The sequence below is a fragment of the Pan paniscus genome, chromosome 7 (genome assembly GCF_029289425.2).
Source record: "Pan paniscus chromosome 7, NHGRI_mPanPan1-v2.0_pri, whole genome shotgun sequence".
NCBI classification, from domain to species: Eukaryota; Metazoa; Chordata; class Mammalia; order Primates; family Hominidae; genus Pan; species Pan paniscus.
In genome coordinates, this window is record NC_073256.2 from 111820238 (window position 1) to 111848222 (window position 27985).

A 27985-nucleotide genomic window follows, 5' to 3' on the forward strand; every position below is an offset into this window, starting at 1 on the left:
CCTTAGCAAATTAACATGGGTGCCACACAATATTTTAAAATTTTTGAGAAAAACACAGCAACACCTGTTGGACATCACATAAACTACTACTTTGAGGTAGTTTACATTTTCAACATTAAATAGCATTATATTCCTTTCTATAACAACATATCTTTACAAAACTGGGTTTTCAGCAGTTTGATAAAAAGTACTGTGCAAGAAGCAGAGAGGAAAAGAAAATCATACTGATTCCAAGGTTTGAGACATGCAGTGTCCACAGTTACTAGTAGTGATGATGTACATTCTTATTAAGCTGTTGGATCTAACTGCTTAATAAACACAAGTATTAGATATTTCTTTTGGACCAGGTATGCTGTGAAAAAAGTACTGAGGCACTAAATAGTGTCATGAGCTGAGAAAGTTTGAGAATATCTGTGCTATAGGCAAGAAAAATACAAAACATCATTTAGTTTTTCACCTAGAAATTTTCTAAATAAATAGTCATACAAAAAAGGGAAAATATATACAAACGTACATACAAAGTTTGGATTTTTATTGAAATCTTGTTAGGTATCAAACAAAATCTGCTTTCTTCAGATAAAAATATTCTCTCAGATGTCTCCAGATAACTGCTAAGTCTAAATTGGTCCTTCAATGTCTTATTTTTATTGTCCTCGTGAAATGTTCATATACAGTTAAGATGTTCCCAAAAGGATTTTTATCGTGTAAAGGAGCGTACATGACGACCTCTACCACTGCCTCCACTAACAAACTTTCCTCTTGAGCCTCCACTGCCGCTATTTGCACTAGCCCAGGAAGGTCCAAGTCCCCCACGACCTCTAGAAGCACGGTCCCGAGGACTTGGGCGGTAACCTGTAAAAGAAAGAATACAGTTTTTAGTTCCAATGTCCTTTCTTTTCCAAGATTATAAATACTAATCTACGACAGTGAGCTCAAACCAAGAATTACTCTATTCTCTTTTAAAGCTCACGTGCAAGCACGGTGAATGGGCCAAAGATTTTTTAATTATACATTTTAAACAGGTAAACTATATGGTATATGAGAATTATATCCTAAATAAAACTATTATTTTTTTAAAATGTGCATTTGAAACCAAAAGCTACTTCTGATAAGTAAAATTCTGGACTAGATAAATGTTTTAAAAAAAAAGGTTATGTGCTTACACACCTAAGACAATACTATAACCAAAAAAAATATGCTGTATAAAGGTATCTCTGTTATTAAAATACTTTGTGGTCAGAAAGATACCTTAAGCATTGGCTTTCATTACTGAAACATAAAAATAAGCGCACATCACCATGAAACTGTTCAGATTATACAAACAGTTCAGAAACTAAACATTTGATTATTTTTATAGAAGATGTATATTGGGCATTCATTCAAGGATATAAACTTTAGAACTTTAAGTCTATACTCTAAAATATTCTCTTCCAGAATGAGAGTACAGTTGACCCTTGAACAACATGGGTTTCAACTGCCTGGGTCCACTTATATGAGGATTTTCTTCCACCTCTGCTGCTCCTAAGAAAGTAAGACCTCCCCTCCTCTTCCTCAGCCTATGGAATGTTATGACCTTTATGAAGATCCACTTCCACTTAATAGTAAATGTATTTTCTCTTCCTTATGATTTTCTTAATAACATTTTCTTTTCTCCAGCTTATTTAATTGTAACACATTATATAATATATATATAACATATAAAATATGTGTCAATCAACTGTTTATGTTATCTGTAAGGCTTCCAGTCAACAGCATACTAGGAGTAGTTAAGTTTTGGGGAAGTCAAAGTTATACTTAGATTTTTGACTGTGTGGAGCAAGGAGATGGGGAGATTAGCACCCCAGCCCCCTCTGTATATGATATCAACAATTTTAAAGGAGGAATTTACTCCCCTTCTCTCAGCAATATCAAGTAGCAAGGATGTATACCTGTAGAACTAAGGGGTCGTAATGGTGGAAGAGGGCCTCTGTTAAAATTGCTCTGGCCTCCACGACTTTCATTGTAATTTCCTCGAGGAGTATTCTGAGCACTCCAACTGGAGCCTCTTGTTCCTTCCCGACGACTGTAGTTTCCTAAACACAAACAGCACAATCAAAATCACTTTTATCACAACTTCAGTTGGATTCTTTTAAATGACAGATTTTTCTTAATCTTCAAAAGAATGGAAAAGAAACTGAAATTCTGCAAACTGACTGTACTATATAGTGGCAAGAGCAGAGGCTCTAGAGCCAAACTGCCAGGGATCAAATACTGGTTCTACCACTTGTATTTATGTGCCCTGGTCAGCTGACTGACAATTTTCTCTTCTGCAAATTGGGAGTACTAAGAGAACTTGCCTCATGGGGTTGACGTGAGGTTATAATATGTAAAGTGCTTATAACAGTTCCTGACACACCTAATCTAAGTGTTTGTTATTAATATAAACACAGATTCTCTTTCACTCTCACCCTCCTAACTCAGCAGGTATGAAAACACGTTTATCAATCCACTACTAAAGTATAATTTCTGTAAGTATCCCTAGTTTCTAAAATCTTGTAAGGCCAGGTGCAGTAGCTCACGCCTGTAATCCCTGCACTTTGGGAGGCTGAGGTGGGTGGATCACCTGAGGTCAGGAGTTCGAGACCAGCCCGGCCAACATGGTGAGACCCCGTCTCTACTAATAATATAAAAATTAGCCGGGTGTGGTGGCGCATGCCTATAATCCCAGTTACTTGGGAGGTTGAAGCAGGAGAATCGCTTGAACCCAGGAGGCAGAGGCTGTAGTGAGCCGAGATTGCGCCATTGCACTCCAGCCTGGGCAACAAGAGCGAAACTCTGTCTCCAAAAAAAAAAAAAAAAAAAAAAATCTTGTAACAATTTCAAACAGACTAAATAGAACACTAGAAAACAAGCAGATTAGGCAGATTAATGGTGAACTGCACAGAACAATCTTAAGAAAACTGTTAAGTATAATTGTGAAAATAATGTAAGGGTATTACTCAGAAAATGTATAATTCTCAATGTAAAAAGGAAAATAAGGCTGAGCACGGTGGTTCATGCCTGTAATCCCAGCACTTTGGGAAGCCAAGGGGGGTGAATCACTTGAGGTCAGGAGTTTGAGACTAGCCTGGCATACACGGCGAAAACCCGTCTCTACTAAAAATACAAAAATTACTTGGGCATTGTGGTGCATGCCTGTAGTCCCAGATACTTGGGAGGCTGAGGCAGGAAAATCACTTGAACCAGGGAGGCAGAGTTTGTAGTGAGCTGAGATCACACCACCGCACCCCAACCTGGGCGACAGAGCAAGACTCTTGTCTCAAAAAAAAAAAGGCTGGGGGGAATAATTAGCCAAGACTTCTAAACTCATTATTAAAAGTACAATGCATGAAAGGTTCATTGAAAAAAAGTTTCTTTCTTCTATCCAATAGAGTACTCTGCAAACAGTACCACTAGTCCAGAGGTGGCTCAACTGCAGCAACAGGAAAACGGTTTATCTGAATCTCTTCCATCTAAATCACTTTCATTCAATATTTTAACATTCCAATATTCTAACCCATTAGAAAATACATACTAATTAGTTACCTTTTGAAGCAGGTGGTGTGAAAAACCTATTCTGACTGTGGAAAGCACCCCGTCCTCCTCTATTGCCTGAAAACCCACCACGGGAAGAAATCTTCTGTGATACTTTGAGTGGCCGTTTTGGTGGAGGTATTCCATCTTGAGGAACCACTTCTTTACTTTCAGCAGCAACAAAGTCATCCACATGCATAGATGGTGGTCTACTTGTGTTCTGTTTTCTCTGACGAAAAATATCATGAGGTCGTATACCCTGTCCAAATCCTCCCCTGCCCCTTCCTCTTGGTGGTGGCACAACATGAGCTCTTTTGGCAGGTTCAATGTATTCAGATTTTCCACTATTAAAACAAAAACATGCCATAAAACATTTTTCTTTCAGATTTCTAGCAAAAATAATCTTTATAATACCCAAAATTATATTTCAATTTTTTTGTACTCCAATTCTGTTAACTTTGCAAGTATCTATCATACTTCTGGGATAATATAACAAACTAGCTAAGAAAGGTACTCACATTTCATTGTTATGAATAACAATGTTTTAAAATAATCCAGTTCACTTCTTATTCAAACCTTCCAAAATCTTGTAGAAAACAATATAACAAATGTACTGGGTATATCCTGGCCAAATTATTATGTTTAAATTTAAAAAATCCAAACAATGTTCATGATTCGAATGCTATGTTAATTTCCTTTCTAGTTTAATAGCATGTGTCTTTTTTTTTTTTTTTTTTGAGAGATAGAGTCTTGCTCTGTCGCCCAGGCTGGAGCGCAGTGGCGTGATCTCGGCTCAATGCAATCTCCACCTCCCGGGTTCACACCATTCTCCTGCCTCAGCCTCCTGAGTAGCTGGGACTACAGGCACCCACCACCACCACCAGCTAATTTTTTATTTTTTATTTTTAGTAGAGACAGGGTTTCAACATGTTAGCCAGAATGGTCTCGATCTCCTGACCTCGGCCTCCCAAAGTGCTGGGATTACAGGCGTGAGCCACCGCGCTCGGCCGCATGTGTCTATCTTAAAATACACTAAAATACATAAGCTTATATGATGACATTTGAGATCTTCAGTGGAATAAATTTTACCTTGACGTTATAAAGGTCTCATGCTTGTGCTTCCCAAGTTTGAATCCTTTAGTAGTCTTGGTTCTTCCTGGAGATGATGGTTCTGACAAAAATGAGCGCTCTAATTCTGAGTGCAAATCAAAGTCACTACAGCATTTTTCAGAGAGTTCAATTAAGTCAACCTTTACCTGCAGTCATAATAATGAAACAAAATACATGTTAAATGTAATTATTAGCATAACATTTGACTACAGAAATTCTTATTACCTATAAATTATATTTGCCTCTCATAAGAAATAAATTATAGATCTACCTCTTTCCCTCATCTTTTCAAAAAGCAAATGCCATTGGTAGTTTAAAAACAAACACACACACACACCTTAGTAATGCTACTTTTTTTGTGTGTGGCATTCTTCAAAGCAGGGCTATTAATCCAGGAGACCTTTGATGCCTGAGCAGGAAACTCAGTATTTGTCTATATAAATTAACACTGTAATATCTCCTGAACTTTTCCAAAAAAAGAATCTGAAAATAACATACTCTGCCAGCCTTATATAGTCAACATTTCTATTACAAAAAGATTCTGTGCCACAGATTCCCAAAAGCTCTATGCATTTAATGAGGTTCCCATCTAAGTTTAATTTCAGGGAAATCAACATTCAGTTTACTTAGGTTTTATTCAAATTTATCAAATGTAAGATACCTAAAATTTCTCTAATCCAGAGGGTTACAATTATCATCACAAGACAGTTGTGATTCAACTTAAAGTTAAAAAATTAGTAACTTTTAACAAATATTTTATACCTGTGCTGCCCAACGTGGTAGCCACTAACAACATGTGCCTATCTAAATTAATCAAAATTAAATCAAAATAAAATTCAGTTCCCTAGTCATCCACATTTCAATTGTACAACAGGAACATGAGGCTACTGTTTTGGACAGGGCAGACTACAAAATATTTGCATTATTGCATAAAATTCTACTGGAGAGGACAGTTTTAAAGAACCACTGAACAGCTTGCACTAAAAAGAAATTAATTTTTAATGCACTTTTAATTGAATTGTATGTGGTTTTTTAAAAAAGGAAAAGCAGCCCTCAACACACTAAATACAAATGTGAAGCAAATCATTCTCTTAGTTTTATTGTACATGATGAACACCAGTATGTTTCTTTGATAAAGAAAAGGAACAATGTACTGTATAATAAGATGTGGCTAAAATAATTCTCCTTACCACATCTCTGAGAAGCATAGAACAGACTGCAATAAATTTTAAATAGTTAATTATACTCTTACCTATTCAGCATTATGTTTAAGAATGTCAATTCCCATTCATACTATACTATAACAAATACATTCTTCACAAGTTTCCAAACTGAGAGCCACACCATAGCACAACCATTCCTCTCCTTGAACCCAAATGCAAGAATAAACTGTTGTTTTGTGGGATACTTTTCCCTGTTCTATACCCCGTCAATGTAAGAAAACAAAGTGCTTCATAGAACTTATGCAAAAGTGTGATTTTTCCCTTAAAAAAGTCACATTCTCTGGCCAAATGTGGTGGCTCACGCCTGTAATCCCATCGCTTTGGGAGGCCAAAGAGAGAGGATTGTTTAAGGCTCGGAGTGAGACCAGCCTGGGTAACAGAGTGAGACTTTATCTATATTAAAAAAAAATTTTTTTTTGGCTGGGCATGGTGGCTCACGCCTGTAATCTCAGCACTCTGGGAGGCCAAGGTAGGCAGATCACAAGGTCAGGAGTTTGAGACCAGCCTGACCAACATGGTAAAACCCAGTCTCTACTAAAAATACAAAAAAATTAGCCAGGCGTGGTGGCGCACGCCTGTAATCCCAGCTACTCAGGAGGCTGAGGCAGAAGAATCACTTGAACCTGGGAGGCGGAGGTTGCAGTGAGCTGAGATTGTGCCACTGCACTCCAACCTGGGTGACAGAGTGAGACTCTGTCTCAAAAAAAAAAAAAAAAAAAAAAATTAACAAAAAAGTCACAACCTCAAAATACAGATCACTAACTAGAAAGAAGCAAAAAAAGCAGGAGAAAAAACTTTCTGGATGCCATAAAGTGGGCAAGTGGCATAAAAATAATGTAGGACTTGCTTCCAAGTAGACTTTAACAGCCATAAAATATGGAAACTATTATAATGCTAACAATATATAAAGAAACAGAAAAAACAATAATGTTTTTCTAAATATTTAGTAATAATTTATACCAAATCCAGATCTGTATCAATCTCTTCAGCCTGAAATGGAGTGAACCACATAGATTTCAACTGATCATCCATGACATCAGCAAGCACATAGGCAGTCCTGGAACAAGAAAAGTAGCTGGTGAAAAGCAGAATTCTAAAATCAAATTTCAATTTTTTTTTTTTGAGACACAGTCTTGCTGTTACCCAGCTGGAGCGCAGTGGCATGATCACAGTTCACTGCAACCTTGATCTCCTGGGCTCAAGTGATCCTCCCACCTTAGCCTCCCTAGTAGCTGAGACCACAGGTGTGTACCACCACACCCAGCTAATTAAAAAAAATTTTTTTTGTAGAGATAGGGTCTCCCTATGTTGCCCAGGCTAGTCTCAAACTCCTGAGCTCAAGCTATCTTCCTGCCTCAGCCTTCCGAAGTGCTGGGTTTATAGTCGTGAGCCAACACGCCCAGTCTTTTAGCTTACCTTCAAGTAAAATCTGTGGAAGGTACAATTAAAATTATTACTTTCTGAAGTATTATTAAAAGTAGTACCTAAAAAAGAAACTCCCAAAAGCAATTAAAAATTAAGTATCCTCAAAAACAAATAACTTGAAAACTAATTCTGCTGTAACAAGTTTTGACCTTTCAGTAAAATAAAACAATGCCCTGATTTTATCTGCTAGCTTGTTTCTGTACAGCCTGCAAGCTAGCATGGTTTGTATAAATTAAAAAACAAAAACAAAACTAAACTAAAGAAGAATACTCAACAGAGGCTGTATGGCCTGCAAAGCCTAGAATTCTTACTATCTGGCCCTTTATAGAAAAAAACGTTTGCTGGCACCCCCTAGACTGCAGCCATTTTAAAACCAACAGCTATTCAATCATAAAACATTGTGTATTTTACCTATTGTTAAACAGATTCTGAAGAGATTCTGGAGCTGAAAGTACTGGTTCTACATCCTGGTCACTGAGAGGTAAAGGGTCACCTGATGACTCCAGCATCTGCTTAAGTCCAACTACACTGTCCAACAAAGAATCCAGATTGTCATCATCTTTTGAATGTTCCTAGATACAAATAAAGGCAGAATAAGAAGGTGCAGGTAAAACTTATGTCTGTAAACCTACTGACTCTTTAGTAGAAAAGGCTATATGTATTATTACTAAGAAATTTGGAACACTGTCGAGAAATTATTAACATTAAACACATTAAAATAAAACAAACACCAAAACACTTGTCATTTTATTTCTAAACAATAGCAGCAGAGGGTACCCTGCTTCCAAGGAACAGACAATTCAAAAAGTACTGTCTTCATGTACTCCTTAAAATTCATAACAGGATGGAGGACTTCACTTCAAATTATTAATTCAAAGAGTTATTTGAAATGGTACAAACACCCAGCTAAAGATTCACTATTTTAAAAAAGGTCACTACGAAATACTTGTACTAGTCAAACTGAGAGGAAAATAGGCCTTAGGAACGCTCTGTTTTTTCTTTTTTACCAAAACAAGCTTCTCTAGTTCAAGGAACAAATTTTCTGGACTTTCTTCTTTGCTTTGTAGAAGCTGTTTTAACTCTGCAGCATTAATACTCATCGTCCGTGATGGATGAGCTCCCTCTACTTCCATGAGACCATTATCATCTCCACAGCATCCCTGTAAATGTCACACATAAGTTAAATTTGAGAACAGAGAAATTTACAAAGATGCATCCACACTTATTCATATTATCTAAGCCATATGCTGCAATCTTTCAATGTTTTGATTTTTACATCAGTACAAATGGCTAGTTTTAAGAAGGATTTAGATGAAAGGTGAAGTATGTTTTCTTTGAGTAAGACACACAAAATATTTAAATAAGCAAACATATATTTTACTGGCACCAAGACTTTTCAACAAAATACCGAATGGCAAAACACTGGCAGTTGTAGGACATGTGACACACTGACTGATGCTCAAGAATTAATAAAATGCTTGCTATAACAAAGAACTGATGAAACCTGAAATTATCTTTCTGAAGATAATACAAACAACTAAAGAAAACAGTAACTATCATATTTAAGACTATATTCTGTCACATAGAAAAGTTAATATTTTCTGCTTTAAAAAGTATGCTACATAATAAAGTGAATTCTGGAGTGATAACATTTCAATACCAGAAAATCCTTCTAGCAAAATAAATCTTGCTTCATGATAAGAAAACCATCCATATTGTCACATACACTTATGGTAGAGGGCCGTATGCCTACCTAAACATTGTATAAAATCTTTAGCCTTGTTTTTTTGTTGCTGTTGAGACAGGGTCTCGCTATGTCACCCAGGCTGCAGTACAGGGGCACAATCATAGCTCACTGCAGCCTTGACCTCCCCAGGATCAAGTGATCCTTGCATCTCATCCTCCCAAGTACCTGGGACTGACTACAAGCACGTGCCACCATGCCCAGGTAATTTAAAATTTTTCATATAGATGGGGTCTCACTATGTTACCTAGGTTAATCTCAAATCCTGGGCTCAAGCAATCCTCCCACCTCAACCTCCCAAAATGCTGAGATTACAAGTGTGAGCCACCCTGCCTAACCTGTTTTTCTTTCTTTCTTTCTTTTTCTTTTTTTTGAGATGGAGTCGCACTTTGTTGCCCAGGCTGGAGTGCAATGGCACAATCTCAGCTCACTGCAACCTCTGCCTCCGGGGTTCAAGCACTGGGATACAGGCATCCACCACCAAGCCCAGCTAATTTTTTGTATTTTTAGTAGAGACGAGGTTTCACCATGTTGGCCAGGCTGGTTTCGAACTCCTGACCTCGAGTGATCCACCCACCTTGGCCTCCCAAAGTGCTAGGATTACAGGAGTGAGCCACCATGCCCGGCCTATTTTTCTTATTTTAAGAGACGAGTTGGCCAGGCATGGTGGCTCATGCCTGTAATCCCAGCACTTTTGGAGGCTGAGACAGGTGGATTGCTTGAGCCCAGGAGTTCAAGACCAGCCTGGGCAACATGGCAAAATCCCATCTCTACTAAAAATACAAAAATTAGCCGGGTGTGATGGTGCACATCTATAGTCCCAGCTACTCAGGAGGTTTAGGTGGAAGGATCACCTAAGCCTAAGGAAGTCAAGGCTGCAGTGAGCCATGATCACACCACTGTACTCCAGCCTGGGCACCAGAGTGAGACCTCGTCTCAGGAAAAAAACAGGGAGAGAAAGAGAGCCTCACTCTTTCATCCAAGCTGAAATACACTGGCACGATCATAGCTCACTGCAACCTTGAACTCATAGGTTCAAGTGATTTCCCCAACTCCGCCTCCTGAGCAGCTGGGACTAGAGGCACATGCCACCAAACTAAGTAAGGCAGGCATATTAATGGCTTCTGGAATTGTGCTCATAATATACCATGACTTTGGAAAACACTAATGAGAGAAATCTTAATTAAATTTTAACAATAAGATTTTAGAGTGGGGAAAATAATCTTTAATTCATATTTGTATGATAGACCAAAAATACTAAAGCATAATAAACTTTACAGTTATCCCAAAATCACAACATCCAAAACAATCAGTAAATTAAGTAACAAAAATAAGTAAATAACAAAGAGACTAACAAAACTTCATTATTCTGAGTTGCCCTAGCAAGGTAACTCAATGTCATAAATTTTTTTCTTTTTTGAGACAGTGTCTTGCTCTGTCACCCAGACTAGACTGCAGTGACACAATCATAGCTAAGTTCAGTCTCCAACTCCTGGACTCAAGCTATCCTCCAATCTTAGCCTCTCAAATAGATGGGACTACTGGTGGGCACACCACATCTGGCTAATTTTTGTTGTTTCTAGAGACAGAGTTTTGCTGTGTTGTACAGGTTGATCTCAAACTCCTGGGCTCAAGCGATCCTACCACAGCCTCCCAAAGTGATGGGATTAGAGGCACGTGCCACCACACTCATCTAAGAATTATTTTGAAATGAAGGCACTTGGCCAGGTGCGGTAGCTCATGCCTGTAATCCCAGCACTTTGGGAGGCCGAGGTGGGCAGATCACCTAAGATCAGGAGTTCAAGACCAGCCTGGCCAACATGGTGAAATCCCATCTCTACTAAAAAGGTACAAAAAATTAGCTGGGCATGGCAGCAGGTGCCTGTAATCCCAGCTACTCAGGAGACTGAGGCAGGAGAATCACTTGAACCCAGTATGTGGAGGTTGCAGTGAGCCGAGATCGTGCTACTGCACTCCAGTCTGGATGACAGAGTGAGACTCTATCTAAAATAAAATAAAATAAAATGAACTAAAGTGATCTTTTTTATGTTGGATATTTAATATATAAAGTGATTTAACTTACGGCAAAGTATTTCTCTTTTTTTCGAGACAGGGTCTCACTATTTTGCCCAGGCTGGTCTCAAACTCCTGGCCCCAAGAGATCCTCCCACCTCAGCCCACCAAAGTGCTGAGATTACAGATGTGAGCCACCGTACTTGGCCAAAGATTTCAAATTTAAGAAACACCAAACACATACATACAAATATACACAAACACACACATACTTACAATTGTGTCAGAGTTAAGAATTTGTCTCATAAATTCTAAAAATGAAGATGCAAGCTCTCCTGTGTCCTTACTAAATGTGCTGACCACTCGTTTCAGTAAACTATGCAGAGCACTACTGTTTTTCCTTAAAGAACTGTAAATAAAGAAAATAAAGAGAAGATATTATCTTAAAATATGAGCGTATAAAACTGGTATGATAAATGAACTCACTTCAGACAGAATAAAACTTACTCCATCATTTTTAAAAATGCTAAGAAGTACTTTGGTGTGTCTTTGTACACAAATATAACAAAGAACCGTCAATAGTTACCAACTCCTTTTAAAGCTAAGCTTCAAGATCTTAAAAAAAAAAAATTCCCCCAAATAATCATTTTATAAAATTTAACACAAGAGGCTGGGTGTGGTGGCTCACACCTGTAATCTGGGCGCTTTGGGAGGCCGAAGGTGGTGGATCACTTGAGGTCAGGAGTTTAAGAGCAGCCTGGCCAACATAGGGTAACCCGGTCTCTACTAAAAAAAAATACAAAAATTTACTGGGGGTGGCAGCACACACCTGCAATCCCAGCTAGTCGGGAGGAGGTGAGGCAGAAGAATCACTTAAACGATTGGGAGGCAGAGGTTGCAGTGAGCCGAAATCACGCCACTGCACTCCAGCTTGAAGGACAGAGTGAGGCTTCATCTCAAAAAAAAAAAAAAAAAAAAACTTAACACAGAAAACTTGCCAGTTCCCTATTTATAAACCTTTTGGCCAGGCGCGGTGGCTCACACCTGTAATCCCAGCACTTTGGGAGGTCGAGGCGGGCAGATCACGAGGTCAGGAGATCAAGACCATCCTGGCTAACACAGTGAAACCCCGTCTCTACTAAAAATATAAAAAATTAGCCAGGCGTAGTGGTGCACGCCTGTAATCCCAGCTACTGGGGAGGCTGAGGCAGGAGAATCACTTGAACCCAGGAGATGGAGGTTGCAGTGAGCCGAGATTGCGCCACTGCACTAGGCCTGGGCAACAACAAAGAGAAATAGATTAAATTCAAAAATAAAAATGTTAATGGAAAAAGCATGGGTTCAAAATTGGACTATACCAATTACTAACCACTACACACAATCTTTAAGTGAGTCATACTTCCGTGGTCTATCAAAAACTGGGGACCTATTAGAATGCCTAACATTTAAAAACTTGCAATACCAAGTTCTGGGGAGGATGAGGAGCAACTGGGGCTCTAATACACTGCTAGTGGGAATGAAAAATGGTATCTCTACTTTGGAAAACAGTTCGGTAGTTTCTTTTAAGGTTAAACACACACCTATCATACAACCCAGTAACCCCACTCCTAAGTGTCTACCCAAGAGAAATGAAAACTGAGATTCACACAAAAACCTGTGTGCAAAGCTTTATTCATAACCACCAAAATTTGAAAACAACCCAGATTGCTAGAAAATTAGTCACCAATAAGAACTACATGACTCTAAGCATCTGTCAAAACACATAGAACTGTACACCATAAAACATAAATTTGACTAGATATAATTTTTTAAAAAATCAACAAGGGGTTGGGCGCAGTGGCTCATGACTGTAATCCCAGCACTTTGAGAGGCCGAGGCAGGCGGATCACGAGGTCAGGAGTTCGAGACCAGCCTGGCCAACATAGTGAAACCCTGTCTCCACTAAAAAAACAAAATATATACAAAAAATTAGCCAGGCATGGTGGCAGGCGCCTGTAATCCCAGCTACTCGGGAGGCTGAGGCAGGAGAATCACTTGAACCCAGGAGGCGCAGGTTGCAGTGAGCCGAGATCGCACCATTGCACTCCAGCCCAGGGAACAGTGTGAGATTCCATCTCGAAAAAAAAAAAAAAAAACAACCAATAAGGATATGAGGGAAAAAATAAGAATGCAGACTATGACCAATGAATCTAACTATATTACAAATGAACCATATAACCAAACTGAAGGAGACAGGGAAGAAATAAGCTGACATAAATAACTCTGAAAAACAGTTTTTTGACTAGATACACTAAGGCTAAAGACAAAAAGAACCATATACAAACACTGTACTCCCATTGCTCAATTTGTTTCCCACTGGAGTACGGTTTAGTAATGAGTTTGAGACTGCTACTTCATTTGTAAACTAGGGCTAAACAAATAAGCAAATATAGATAATGAGAGCTGAATTTCTGTTAGAGAATAAAATAATCAAGAAAGGGAAAAGGCTAGAATTCACTTCTGGTACTGGATCAAAGTCAAAGTATTAGTATGGGCCAGGTGTGGTGGCTCACGCCTATAATCCCAGCACTTTGGAAGGCAGAGACAGGTGGATCACTTGAGCCCAGGAGTTCGAGACCAGCCTGGGCACCAGGTGAAACCCCGGCTCTACAAAAGATACAAAAATTAGCCAGGCATGGTGGCTTGTGCCTGTAGTAGTACTTGGAAGGTTGAGGCAGTGCACGAAATTTCCATGCACTATTCAGTAGAATGTATATTCTGTGGTTGTTGGATGGAATGTTCTGTATCTAACTGTTAAGTCCGTTTGTTCCAAGGTATAGTTCAAATCTGTTGTTTCTTTGTTGAGTTTCTATCTTGATGACCTCTCTAATGCTTTCAGTGGAGTATTGAGGTCCCCCACTATTATTGTGTTGCTGTCTATCTTATTTCTTAGGTCTACGATTAATTGTTTTATAAATTTCAAAGCTCCAGTGTTAGGTGCATATATGTTTAGGATTGTAATATTTTCCTATTGGACAAGGCCTTTTATTATTATATAATATCCCTCTTTGTCTTTTTTAACTTGCATGAAATATCTTTTTCATGCAAATAAAGGAGGATCAGGAGAAGTGCTTGAGCCCGGGAGGCAAAGGCTGCAGTGAGCCGAGATCATGCCACTGCACTCCAGCCTAGGCAACAGAGTTAGACCCTATCTCAAAACAAACAAACAGACAAAAAAACCCACCAAGTATTAGTATGAATTAATTTTCTCAAAAACATATATATAAATTAATAAATTTATTGTTTTAAAATAAATTTTATAATTAACAGAACTTTTAATATTTAAATAAATTAATTTTAAAATATGTATCTGTTTTATGTAGATAAAATGTAAAAAGAAAGTAAATGTATGTAAATGTGTGATGAATTAGGATACATACGTATATTTCCCAGCTCTATCCAATGAGACACACCAAAATCAGTGACATCCTAAGAGCAATAAACACACCCAGAGCCCAGATCCTGGTTTCTAAATATTCCCCAATAAAAGGAACCAGGGGCTCCTTGGAGAACAAGTCCATCTTGGCTGGAACAGGGAACATACAAGCTGATCCTGGAACACCTTGTGGTACTAGCAATAGGAAGTACTTAAAAAAAATTTTTTTTTAAGTCAGAGCTATGTAACAAACCGGAACGTTCTGCACATGTATCCCAGAACTTAAAGTAAAATTTTACAAATATATAAATTTAAAAAGTCAAGAGCATATGAAAAGGGCACAGAAGCCAACCTGAAAGATCCCTAGTGGCCAGAGTTGGAATAAGATGAACAACAAAATAAGTAAGGATAGTATTGAATTATATACAATGAAAAAAATTAATGTCTATGAATTCACATTGATATAAATATCTGGATAAACCAATGCAGGAGAAGCAACAACTCTTCCTTATGGAAGGAAAATTAGTAAGTAAAAAGGAATGAAGGGAATAGAAAATCACCATTACACCACCACAGTAATAACTGCCATATCTTGCCAAGATCTACACTGACAGATACTAAAAATGGTGGATGAAAGTTTTTGGCATAAATAGGACATGTGGATATCATAATATCTCAAAGTATAGTCTCCAAAATATTTAGTAATTAAAAATGGGAAATTAATAAGTTTTCAGTGCAGAATCCTAGAAGATAGCACTTCAGCCAAGTGATCAAGGTCAGTATCATCAGTAATATATAGAAACATCATGTATTTCCTGATATGATGCACTGAAAAAGGCACATTGCCTCTGTAATATCCCTATCAACAAAGCATAATGTCAATCTAATTATGAGAAATTATCAGACAAACTCAAATTGAGGGACATTCTACAAAACAAGTGAGCAGTACTCTCCAAAAATGTCAAGGTCATGAAAGATAAGGAAAGGGGAGACAAAGGATGCAATGCAATGTAAGATCTTACATTGGATCCTGGAACAGGAAAAAACATAGTAATAGAAAATTCAAATAAAATCTGTATGTTAGTTAATAGTAGTATGACAACATTAATTTCTTAGTTTTGGTAAGTATTATACAGTTATGTAAGAGGATAATACAAGTGTAAGGTGGGTGAAGGGCACACCTGAACACTACACTATTATTTTTGCAGTTCTTCTGAAAGTCTAAAATTATCTCCAAAAAAACTTTTTAAAAAAGTGTAACCTGCCACAGGACTATATAAGAAAAAGTATATGGTGACCTGTTAATTAAAAAAAAACAAAAAAACAAAAAAAAAAACAGGTTGGGCACAGTGGCTCATGCCTGTAATCCCAACACTTTGTGAGGCCAAGGCAGGAGGATCACCTGAGGTCAGGAGTTCAAGACCAGCCTGGCCAACATGGTGAAACCCGCTCTCTACTAAAAATTCAAAAAATTAACTGGGTGTGGTGGTGCATGCCTGTAGTCCCAGCTACTTGGGAGGCTGAGGCAGGGGAATCGCATGAACCCGGGTGGCAGAGGTTGCTGTGAGCTGAGATTGTGCCACTGCACTCCAACCTGGGCGATAGAGCAAGACTCCATCTCAACAAAAAATAAAATTTAAAAAAAAAAAAAAAACCCAGGTCATGCTGTATCTCTGCTCAAAACCTGACAATGGCCCGTATCATAAGCCTAAAGGCCCTTGATGATCTTTCCCCCATTCTGTACCCCCATTACCTCCATAACCAGACATCCTATCATTTTTCTCCTTGCTCACTCTGAGGGCTCTCACTGTGGCCTCAGAGCTGTTTCTCAGACATATGAAGCATGCTTTTGCAATTGTTCTCCCCAGGATATTAGCATGTTTTGTTCCTCACCTCTTTCAGGTCTTCATCTTTGTTCAAGGGTTTTTAATATCCTGGTGAGCCTTACAGATCATTATAGAGAGTTTGAATTTTAATTGAGGTACAATAGAAAACCATTAGAAGGATTTCAGTAGAAATCCTGTTTAAGTTTTAAAAGATTACTTTGGCTTCTGAGAGAACGAATTTTAGAGAGCCAAATGGTGGAAGCAAGGAGACCAATTAGGAGGCTATTGCAATGGGCTATGCAAGAAATGATAGTGGCCTGGATAAAGGTAATAGCTACGGAGGTGGAGAAGAAGGATCAGATTCAGGATGTATTTTGGAGAAATAAGCCACAGGACTTAATGAGATGCCATTAGATAGTCAAGTAGAAATGTCAAGTAGATTAATGGGTTACTTGGAGCTTAGCAGAGAGATAAGGGCTAAAAGGGAAAAAGGGAATAGGTTAAGAGGACTTAGGACAAGGTTACAGATAAGAAAAAAGGACCAGAAACATTAAGTCTAGGAAACCCAACAAAATCATAGATAATACGATAGCACAGGTATACAAAAAATATTTGTGGGAGTACCTAACCCAACTAGGAAAGCTTTTTGGCTTTTTTGGAAGTGCAGTGTATGAGGTGAGTTTCAAAGGACATGGAGTAAATATCTTGGCAATAGGAAAAAGGTTAAAGGCTTTGGTGAGAGACTGGATGGGGGCAGAGCATGAGGAATGGATGTGAAGCAGGTGCCATCAACTGAGAGCGAATACAGAAGATGCAGGTACATCAGGACAAGGAGATGGAGAAAGGAAGAGCCAGCACCAAACACAGTACCTGCAATGTAAGTTTTCAACCAATGCTGCAAGAATTAATGAGAAAGAGGCAAAAGTATGTTTCCTCCTCCTTACTATCTCATAATCCCATGTAGTTTAATAAATCTAAGCACTAGCCAGGTATCTTCCCTCTTCCTTCTCCCAGCAAAGAAAAACATCAGGGCATGGGCAGAAAAATTAGAGTAGAAATTATACTTGAGACAGTGAGCAGTCTGAGGTTTATATCATTTCTTTTTCTTTTTTTTTTGAGACAAGGTCTCCCTCTGTTGCCCCAACTAGACTGCAGTGGCGTGATCACTGCAGCCTTGACCTTCCAGGCTCAAGCAATCCTCCCACCTCAGCTTCCCAAGTAGTTGGGACTACAGGTGTGTGCCATCATGCCCAACTAATTTGTAAATTTTTTTTATAGAGATAAGTCTCCCTATGTTGCCCAGGCTAAACTTGAACTACTGGGCTCAAGTGATCCTCCCACCTCAGTCTCTTGAAGTGCTGAAATTATAGGTATGAGCCACCATGCTCAGCTATTTATATAATTTCAGATTAATTTTGTCCCAGCCATTCCTCTAGAAAACAAAATATGGTCAGCTCTCCATACCCATGGATTCTGCATCCACGGATTCCACCAACCATGGAATGAAAATATTATAAATAAATAAATAACAATATGAATAAAAAAATACAAATTTTAAGATACAGCAAAAAAATTATTTACATAACATTCACACTGTATTATTAGGTATTATAAGTAATCTAAGGTGATTTCAAGTATACAAGAGAAATACTGTACTGTTTTATATAATGGACTTGAGCACCTGTAGATTTTGATATCCAATTCCCCATAGATACTGAGGAACTGTACACAGAATCTGCATTTTAGCTTTAAGATCTATAAAATCCCTCTAGCATCCATCACTTCTGAGGATACAACAACGAAACAAAGACCTTAAGGCATGAATTACCATCCCTGGAACAGTGAGATTTCCTTCCAGATACTGTACCATGCCCACAGTAATTTGTGTATCTATTCATTTTATATCTTTAATCCAAAAGATTCTATTATTAGCATGACCTTTCATTGCTAATTAATCTTTTCCATACACACAAAATTTCTCCCACGAAAGAAATCATTTCTTCAACTTTCTACAATAGGTATGAATTAATGTGGGGTGAAGGAGCAGTGACAGAATGAAAAAATTAAATCTGAGAGTATATTAAATTAGACAAATCATTACCTTTTTAAATGAAATAATCCATAATCATGCTCTGCAAGAAACATCATTGTTCTGACACATGTCAGTAAACAGTTGTAACTGCTCTCAGAGTTAGCTAGCGTAGCCAACAGACAGTCACAGATTGAGGTCATCAATTCTTTATTTGGTAGAGAATTGGAGAGCTGCTCCAGTTCAGAAATAGAACCTTCAGAAGAGCTTGGTAAGATAAGTGCAATGTCCTGTGGGGAGCAGGGAAAAAAAAATCGATTTTTTAAATAATTATCACCATCACTTAGCACTTTTGAGAAATACATAGCAATGAATATTCAATAACTATCTCATTAAAATATTGTTGCTACTGTCCCATCCCAAACATATAAACACATTAAGAATAATGAAATTACTTTTCCCTTTTAAAGAAGTTAATACAAGGATACACACCTAAAGGAATAAATATTTAAATATTTTGATTTACTTTTACTTTAAAACATCTTTAAAATTTTTTTTCTTTCAGTATTGCAGTAAGTATAGTTTCTGTTTTCAATAGGTTAAAGGTAAAAAGTATTTTGTACTAAAATAATTAACTTACTGTATTATTTATTCATTTGTATCTTTTTTGGTTTATAAAGAAACTTTTCAGAGAAATAAAGTTTTTCTTTTTTTTTTTTTTGAGACGGAGTTTCACTCTTGTTGCCCAGGCTGGAGTACAATGGCATGATCTCGGCTCACTGCAACCTCCGCCTCCCAGGTTCAAGCAATTCTCCTGCCTCAGCCTCCCGAGTAGCTGGGATTATAGGCATGCAGCGCCACACCCGGCTAATTTTGTATTTTTAGTATAGACGGGGTTTCTCCATGTTGGTCAGGCTGGTCTTGAACTCCCGACCTCAGGTGATCCGCCTGCCTCGGCCTCCCAAAGTGCTGGGATTACAGGCATGAGCCACTGTGCCCAGCCAGAAATAAAGTTTAATATACATTAATACTGCAATTTAAGGCTCGGCACAGTGGCTTACACCTGTAATCCCAGCACTTTCGGAGGCCAAGGCAAGTGGATTACTTGAGGCCAGGAGTTCAAGACGAGCCTGGCCAACATGGTGAAACACCCTCTCTACCGAAAATACAAAAATTAGCCAAGCATGGTGGCACACGCATGTAATCCCAACTACTGGGAGGCTGAGGCAGAAGAATCACTTGAACCCAGGAGGCGGAGGTTGCATTGAGCCAAGACTGTGCCACTGCACTCCAGTCTGGGCAACAGAGCCAGACTCCATCTCAAAAACAAACAAACAAAAAAACAAAAAGCCCCCTGCAATTTAAAATATCAGAAAGTTGGATGGATAGAGGAGATGAACATTTAACCACAGTCTTTCAATCAAATATTTCCCTCTACTTTATATATATACATATATGTATATATATGTATATATGTATATACATATATACATATGTGTATATACGTATATACGTGTATATACGTATATACATATGTGTATATATGTATATACGTATATATGTATATATGTGTATATATGTAAGTATATATATATACTTCTAAATTCAAGTTTTCCAGTGCTAAGCAAGTTTAGCTAATGATAACTCTAAAAACTCCCGCTACTCTTTATAGAAGTAAACTGAATTTTTTTTTGAGACGAAGTCTCCCTCTATTGCCCAGGAGTGCAGTGGCGCAATCTCGGCTCATTGCAACCTCCGCCTACTATGAGATTCAAGCAATTCTCCTGCCTCTGCCTCCCAAGTAGCTGGGACTACAGATGCATGCCACCACGCCCAGCTAGTTTTTTTGTAGTAGAGATGGGGTTTCACCATATTGGCCAGGCTGGTCTCAAACTCCTGATCTTGTGATCCACCCATCTCAGCCTCCCAAAGTGCTGGGATTACAGGCGTGAGCCACCATGCCCGGCCAGAAGTAAACTAAATTTTACAAGAGCATTTTTCATTATGTTTTATCATCTTTAATTACTTCAATATACTGCAAACTCGTATTCAACTTGGCTTAAACTATACAACAAGGCTCGAATCAGAAGGAAAACATAGCAAAGTGAGGCCATCAATGAGATTCGTGTGACCAAGGCAGCTAGGATGCCACAGCGCTATTCAATGTAGTCATGCAACCCAAAGTGGATTATACAAGAAATACCAACCAAATGGACACTTTGAGGTACAAGGACTTAGAATACCCTTTCTACCAGGTCCCCTTCTTTGTGAAAACAAGTCATACAAAAAAAAAAAAAAAAAGTTCTTTCTTGCCCTGAGTCTTAAATGTAACCAAACTGAATATTTGTTAAGGTAGAAAAAGACAGTCTTCCAACATGGGACTCTATTCTGCCTGAAAAAAAAAAAATCACATTTGATGACCACTTAGCAAGAGCATTCTGACAAGCTAAAATGCCATTAGGCATAGAAATCTCCAAAGATCTCAATCATAATGGGCTTTAAAAGTTAAAACAATTCTCATTAACCCATGAAACTATAAACTGGAAGTCAATAATATAGACAACAGGAAAAGATACTACTACTTTAGCCAACATCTATAAGCAAAGTAGTCTGAAACACACTAAAAGTGTAGTAGCCTTCAAAGATTGCCCTAACAAGAGAACATATTAATTCAACCAAGCTATGAAATTTAAGAATGACTTGGTGTAGCCAGGCATGGTGGCTCTCGTCTGTAATCCCAGCACTTTGGGAGGCCGAGGCAGGTGGATCACCTGAGGTCAGGAGTTCAAGACCAGCCTGACCAACATGGTGAAACCCTGTCTCTACTAAAAATACAAAAATTAGCCAGGTGTGGTGGTGTGTGCCTGTAATCCCAGCTACTCAGGAGGCTGAGGCAGGAGAATCACTTGAACCCAGTGGGGCAGAGGCTGCAGTGAGCTGAGATCGCGCCATTGCACTCCAGCCTGGGCGACAGAATGAGACCCCATCTCAAAAAAAAAAAGAATGACTTGGTGTGTAACGTAATTGGAAGGAAAATGAATTAGACCCTAAAAAATACAGAAACACTGGCACATAAAGCAATTACCCAAGGTTATGATCTTATAAAGGAAAGAAAAAAGCTCTTCAGAGAAACCCATGAACAATAGCAGGAATAATAAAACATAGATGACAGCTGTTCATTCACAGCCAAAATTTACATCAAGATGCTTAAATACACACACACACACACACACACACACACACACACACAGAGAGAGACTTTATAAAATAACTATAAATACCTGATCACAGAGAGACTGCAAAATGGATGTGACATATTCAACACACTGTTGGCGAATAACACTGTCTCCAGGAGACCGCACCAAAGCTAAAAGATCCTGGAATATCTCTGCATATCTTTCATCACCTTTAATAGTTCCATTAATTAGATGCAAAATAGCTAATTTACAAGCTTTGTGTGAAGCCAGAGCATCAAGAAGAGCAAGCAACCTGGTGGTTTGGCTAGTATACTGTTTTTCTTTATCTTCTGAAGTGCTGAAATAAAATCGATACATTTAGTAAACAAAGTTCTTGACCTTAAGGCATTGTTTAACTAGTATTTATTTCTCAATACACATCAACTTACACAAATTTTGCATAAAACATTTAATTCCTTGGGTATAATGACAAATTCTCTGGAATTTTACAATGACTGCAAAAATTTTATAAATTCAGGTTTCTAATAATATATTTTCTTAAATCAGAGTACTTCTTTAGGATTCACCATTTGAAAATCCCAAATCAAGACCTTCAAGATATCTTGCACATGAAATGATGAAATAAAGCTTTCTAATTTTAAAAGTCTACAAGTATTCATATATACATATGTGTGCATATGTAGGTATATGTGTATATTTACATGTATATATGATATCTGGGCATTCCAAACCCTAGTTTCCAAATTGTAAGGGAAAAAATATATGTGTCAAAAATAATTTGAGGAAAAAATTTTTAATGCAAAATGAAAATACCTTTGCAAGTCTTCTACAATCAAATCCAACACAGTTCTCATAATCAGAAGTGCAGTTGGTGAGGCAAGGTCACACAATTGAACACAAATACGCCGTAACATATGTTGAATGGGCTGGCAGGTTGTGCCAGAGAAAGAGCGAACTATTTCTTGGAGCAACTTTGCTTGAACATGAAGGTGCATGCTCCACAATTTTCGGGTGTTGAGTGCCACTGATATATCATGTGGCTCAATAACCTGTTAAAAAAGTATAATGTGTGTGTATGTAGATTTTTAAATATTTATTTATAGTCACAAAAACTGTTCAGGAAGAAATGTTATGAAAAGAACATTTTTACTGCATGCTTAAAACATTTAATTTTCTATTATACAGTTAAACATTTGCTTGAATTCAATGAGTCTAAAAAATCTTATTGTTCTCAGGTTAGCAGTTAGTTGAGCAGAGTCCATTGGTGAAGCAATCTAGTTATTGGCAAATTCTAACACATGGTAAGGTGCGGGGGAAAGGATTTAAAATAACAGAAATATGTAAGTACAAACATACATAACAGCATAATAAAACTCACTTTAACAAAAATTTATTTAAAATGTTACCCCCATATTTCCTCAATGACCAACTTGTTTCAGTTTTATCTCCCCCTCATCCGGTTATTTTATGTCTTTTTGGGAGGAAGGGAGATGAGGGTTTTTGTTTTTTAACAAAATCACTGGCTTTTTAAAAAGTGTTACTGCAGTCATTTATAAGATGCATGTTATATGGAAGTGATACCTGAGTTGTTTGCATGGGCAATGGAAGAGGCAGCAGCTCTGAAAGGAGTATGAGTCCAGAAAAAAATCCTTCAGGAACCTTCAAGATTGAAGAAAGAACTTCTTTTAACATTAAAGACCAAGTATTATTGGCCAGAGTCTCTTCTGAGATTGTGAGTTTTTCATTAACTCCTTGTGTAAAAGTCAGTAAAATATCAATGATATCATTCTGAATTTTCTGTTCATCACTATCCAAACGACCTGAGAGGGGGATAGAGCACAGGAGCATATGTAAAGTAACAAGCGCTGAAGGAACACGCATGTCCTTAAACTCAAAGGATCCACCTCTCAGGAGTTCCGTTAACATAGTTTTAAGAAGAGTGAGTGTGCAGCGAGCCATTGAAATAGTAGTAACTCTGTGAAGGGTAGTCCCCATGTTGACATGGAGCCTCCAAGGCTGAGTCAGAATACTGTTCAATTTTTGCAGAACTCGAATAAACGTGTCCATTCCTTCAGCAGAAAAAAGCTGAATAACGGCAAGATTCCATTTCAGATCTTTCTGTTGACCTTTATATAGGATAAGGAAAAGAAACAAAACTAATTACTTATATGTTAATAACTGATTAAGAATTATTAATTAAAGTGAATATTTAATATTTATGATAATTATATTTATAATAAATGATTTTTATTATGACAAATATTTAATTACTTTAATTAAAAATGATATTTTTCATTAAATAAATGATGTTTAATAATTAAATATTTAATAAATGATATTTATTCTAGGCTTAAGAATCGTAGTTTTTAAAATATAGTAGCCACATTACCTTCAACAGGAGGTGGTGGGCATGCAACATTACAGAGAACACGTAAGGCAGTGGTAAGGCCAACTCCTTCTGGGGTCATCAAGTTATCGATATTCTTTAAAAATGAAAATGAACAGAATATTTTGTTTCTTAGTACCCATGAGATCAACAGAAAATTCCAGACAAGGAATTACTTGAAAATATGAGCTTCAAGTTAAGAACATACAATATTTTATATTTATTAAGTAAATTTAAAACATGAACAAGGCCCTAGAGTTAAATGAATTTATCAAGATTATTTGATCTCTGGCATATGTTGTACTATATACAATATTATGTAAATAAAAAGAACTGTAATGCACAAATTCACTGAAAAGAACCAACTAGAACAAAGATAACATAAAGAAATATATGAAACTCCCTGTATTATGAGTTTACAATGGCTACTTTCTATATACTCTTTTCATACATCTTCTCTGCCAAAAATGAAGCAATGACTATATTTAAAAAGTCCTGTGGAGGCTGAGTGCAGTGGCTCACACCTATAATTCCAGCACTCTGAGAGGTTGAGGTGGAAGGATTGCTTGAGCCCAGGAGTTAGAGACCAACCTGGGCAACATAGTGAGACCCTGCCTCTACAAAATATTAAAAAATCAGCCAGGCATGACGGTGCGTGCCTATAGTCCCAGCTACTCAGGAGGCTGCGGTGGAAGGATCACTTTAGCCTGGGAGGTCAAGACTAGAGTAAACTGTGATCGTGCCATTGCACTCCAGCCTGGGTGACACAGTGAAACCCTGTCTCAAAAAAAAAAAAAATAAAAAGCGCTGTGAGTACTAAACTTCATTCAAAAGTGAGGAAGCAGCAAGGAATGTTTCTGGCCTACATGGCATACATTTTTTTAAATGCAGATACCAACAGAGTCTAGTATTGTAGCCAAGTGGGGCACAGGTTAGAGGAAAAACAAATACAATTGCCTATGTCCTTAGCACCTGCCTATGCTATGTTTCTAGGTAACAAATAGTTATGTTTCAGTTTTCTTAGCTTTCACAGAACAGCATTATCAATTGTTTAAAAACTTGGGGCTGGGTGTGGTGGCTCATGCCTGTAATCCCAGCACTTCGGGAGGCCGTGGCGGGTGGATCACCTGAGGTTGGGAGTTTGAAAACAGCCTGGCCAACATGGTGGAACCTCGTCTCTACTAAAAATACAAAAATTAGCCAAGCGTGGTAGCACATGCCTGTAATCCCAGCTACTTGGGAGGCTGAGGCAGGGAATTGCTTGAATCTGGAAGATGGAAGTTGCAGTGAGCTGAGATCGAGCCACTGCACTCCAGTCTGGGTGACAGAGCAAGACTCCATCTCAAAACAAAACAAAACAAAACAAAAAAACCTTGGAAGAAATAACATTCAAAAAACGTTACTATCTCTTAGCTCATAGTAGAGTCTAGACCAAAAAAAAAAAAAAAAGTTACTACCTCATTTTAGCTTTTCTTTTATTCTAATCCTTTTCCTTGTAATTCCACAAATTACATAAGGCAGCAGGGAGACACAGAGTGAAGTTTCAGTCTTGGATCAACTTTTTATAGACCATGTTGGGATGAGAACCACTTATAATATCATAATTAATGGGATAAAGATTTACATAAAAATCAACTCTTAACTACAGCATGTAATTCACATTTCTAGAACTAAATTTCTTACTGATTAAATAGTTTTACTCAAACCATCGCCATTTATTGAGCATCTTGTTAATAGTCACTCAACCATGCACAAGTACCCAGAATACATGACCATCTAAATTTACAGGATATTAATTGTACTTCTCCTAAATAAAAGAAAATGTAGTGAAAAGTTCTAGATGTCATTTGAGGTTCAGAGTAAGAACACGGAAGAATATGATGGCACATCATATTCTGAATAGCTGAAACAGTTATATGTTACATGACTACAGCATTTAAAACACTTATAAATGTCATCAAGATGGTAGGTGATACTATTTCCATTTCAGAGGGAAAAAATAGGACAGAATCCAGTAGGGAAAAGTAGTACAGTACACAGGGTTATGTGCACGTGTGTTCACATATGCATATAATCACACGTCCATCTATATGCATATACCAACCTGTACCTACAAAGTCTAATAAATCAATCAAGGACACTTAACAATGTCTACATTATCTACACAAGTGATTCAATGCAGTATCACCATGTACTACCACACAGTTTCAAAAAGTCAAAGCACTTTTAAGTTTTACACTTACCTGCTTAACATACTCAATTAAGTTTGGGATGCAGTTAATTTCAAATCTAAGGTTTTTCAGAGGTTCAAGCCACTTGCCAAGTTCTTAAAAAGAAAAATAATTTATAATATTTTAAAATAGAAGGCTTTATAACAAAGAAAGTAAATATTTTTTCCAAAGAAAATCATTATTAGGTCCATGTTGATTTCAATCATCTAAACTTCATGCAGGGATGGACATGTATCTAATTCTTTTTTTTTTTTTTTTGACGGAGTTTGGCTCTTGTTGCACAGGCTGGAGTACAAAGGCGTAATCTTGGCTCACTGCAACCTCTGCCTTCTGGATGCAAGCAATTCTCCTGCCTCAGCCTCCCGAGTAGCTGGGATTACAGGCACCTGCCACCACACCTGGCCGATTTTTGTATTTTTAGCAGAGACGGGGTTTCACCATGTTGGCCAGGCTGGTCTCGAACTTTTGACCTCGTGATCCGCCCGCCTCAGCCTCCCAAAGTGCTGGGATTACAACTTGTATCTAATTCTTTAAACAAGTTTTTCATTCTGTTGCCCAGGCTGAAGTGCAGCAGTGTGATCACGGCTCACTGCAGTCTCAGCTTCCTCAACTCAATCAATCCTCCTGCTTCAACCTCCAAAGTAGCTGGGACTACAGGCGTGCATTACCACACCTGGCTAATTTTTGTATTTTTTGTAGAGATGGGGTTTCACCATGTTGCCCAGTCTGGTCTCAAACTCCTGGGTTCAAGTGATCCACCTACCTCAGCCTCCCAAAGTGCTGGAATTACAAGTGTGAGCCACCGCGCCCAGCTTAAACAATTTATTTTTAAAATGAAAGAAGTGCCTACTCTTAGTTATCTGGTTTATGCAAATTTAGATGTTTACATGCTTAAATAGTCTATATAATTAAAATGAATTTTTACAACAATTTACAACATTAAAAAATTACAAAATAGGGCTGGGCGTGGTGACTCACGCCTGTAATACCAGCACTTTGGGAGGCTGAGGCGGGTGGATCACGAGATCGACAGATGGAGACCATCCTGGCCAGCATGGTGAAACCCCATCCCTACTTTAGTCCCTACTAAAAATACAAAAATTAGCTGGGCATGGTAGCACGCACCTGTAGTCCCAGCTACTAGGGAGGCTGAGGCAGAAGAATCACTTGAACCCGGGAGGAGGAAGCTGCAGTGAGCCGAGATCACACCACTACACTCCAGCCTGGAGATGGCGCGAGACTCTGTCTCAAAAAAAATGTACATACATACAAAATAGACTGCTTATAAATTAATGTAACATAGTGTTTATTCACCTATCTTTGCCACTGCCTCTCACACCCACCCAAAAAAAGTATAAACAAAATTTATTAATTTCTAAAGGAATGAAACCCAAGGGGAGATATTTTGCTGAGTGCCTTTTCCTCTAACATGAAATTTTAATTCTGTCAACTTCCAAATTTGCCTTTATAAAATTACTATCACCCCAAAAGAATGACAGCAAACTTTGTTTATAGAATAAACACAAATACAATCTGCCATTTACTGCAAACAAACTCAAAACTCTCCCAGAAGCTATACCATAACTCCTATATTCTATCACCAAAAATGTTTCTAGAAAAGCACTCCAATGTAAAAAGTGAAATACCAGTTCCAGATGCCATACAGGAAATAGAAAATAGTAGCCAGGTCTTTCCTTGGTTCTACACTCCTCCACAAGAATTACAGCTGTACAATTTTCCCCATGCATTTTAAAATTAAATCTTTCTTATATATAGAATATATAGCTCAAAGATATAAGAAATAATAATAAAACAAATACCAGAATACCCAACA

The 27985-nt window shown here is 37.8% G+C and overlaps 1 protein-coding gene across 4 annotated transcripts in view; it reads right to left on the bottom strand.

Moving 5' to 3' along the window:
* Positions 1-511: 511 nt before the first annotated feature.
* VIRMA (vir like m6A methyltransferase associated) overlaps positions 512-27985 on the bottom strand; it is a 64376-nt gene continuing 36902 nt past the window's right edge. For all 4 annotated transcript variants that reach the window (XM_003821101.6, XM_055116738.2, XM_034966360.2 and 1 more), the window contains 14 exons: positions 26164-26246; positions 23924-24017; positions 23116-23660; positions 22348-22583; positions 21619-21871; positions 18410-18627; positions 11344-11476; positions 8318-8470; positions 7722-7882; positions 6846-6942; positions 4642-4808; positions 3565-3896; positions 1929-2072; positions 512-852 (listed from right to left, as the gene is read on the bottom strand). In XM_003821101.6, coding sequence (XP_003821149.3) covers positions 698-852; positions 1929-2072; positions 3565-3896; positions 4642-4808; positions 6846-6942; positions 7722-7882; positions 8318-8470; positions 11344-11476; positions 18410-18627; positions 21619-21871; positions 22348-22583; positions 23116-23660; positions 23924-24017; positions 26164-26246 — 2771 coding nt within the window. In that variant the 3' untranslated portion in view covers positions 512-697. The remainder of the gene's footprint in view (positions 853-1928; positions 2073-3564; positions 3897-4641; positions 4809-6845; positions 6943-7721; positions 7883-8317; positions 8471-11343; positions 11477-18409; positions 18628-21618; positions 21872-22347; positions 22584-23115; positions 23661-23923; positions 24018-26163; positions 26247-27985) is intronic.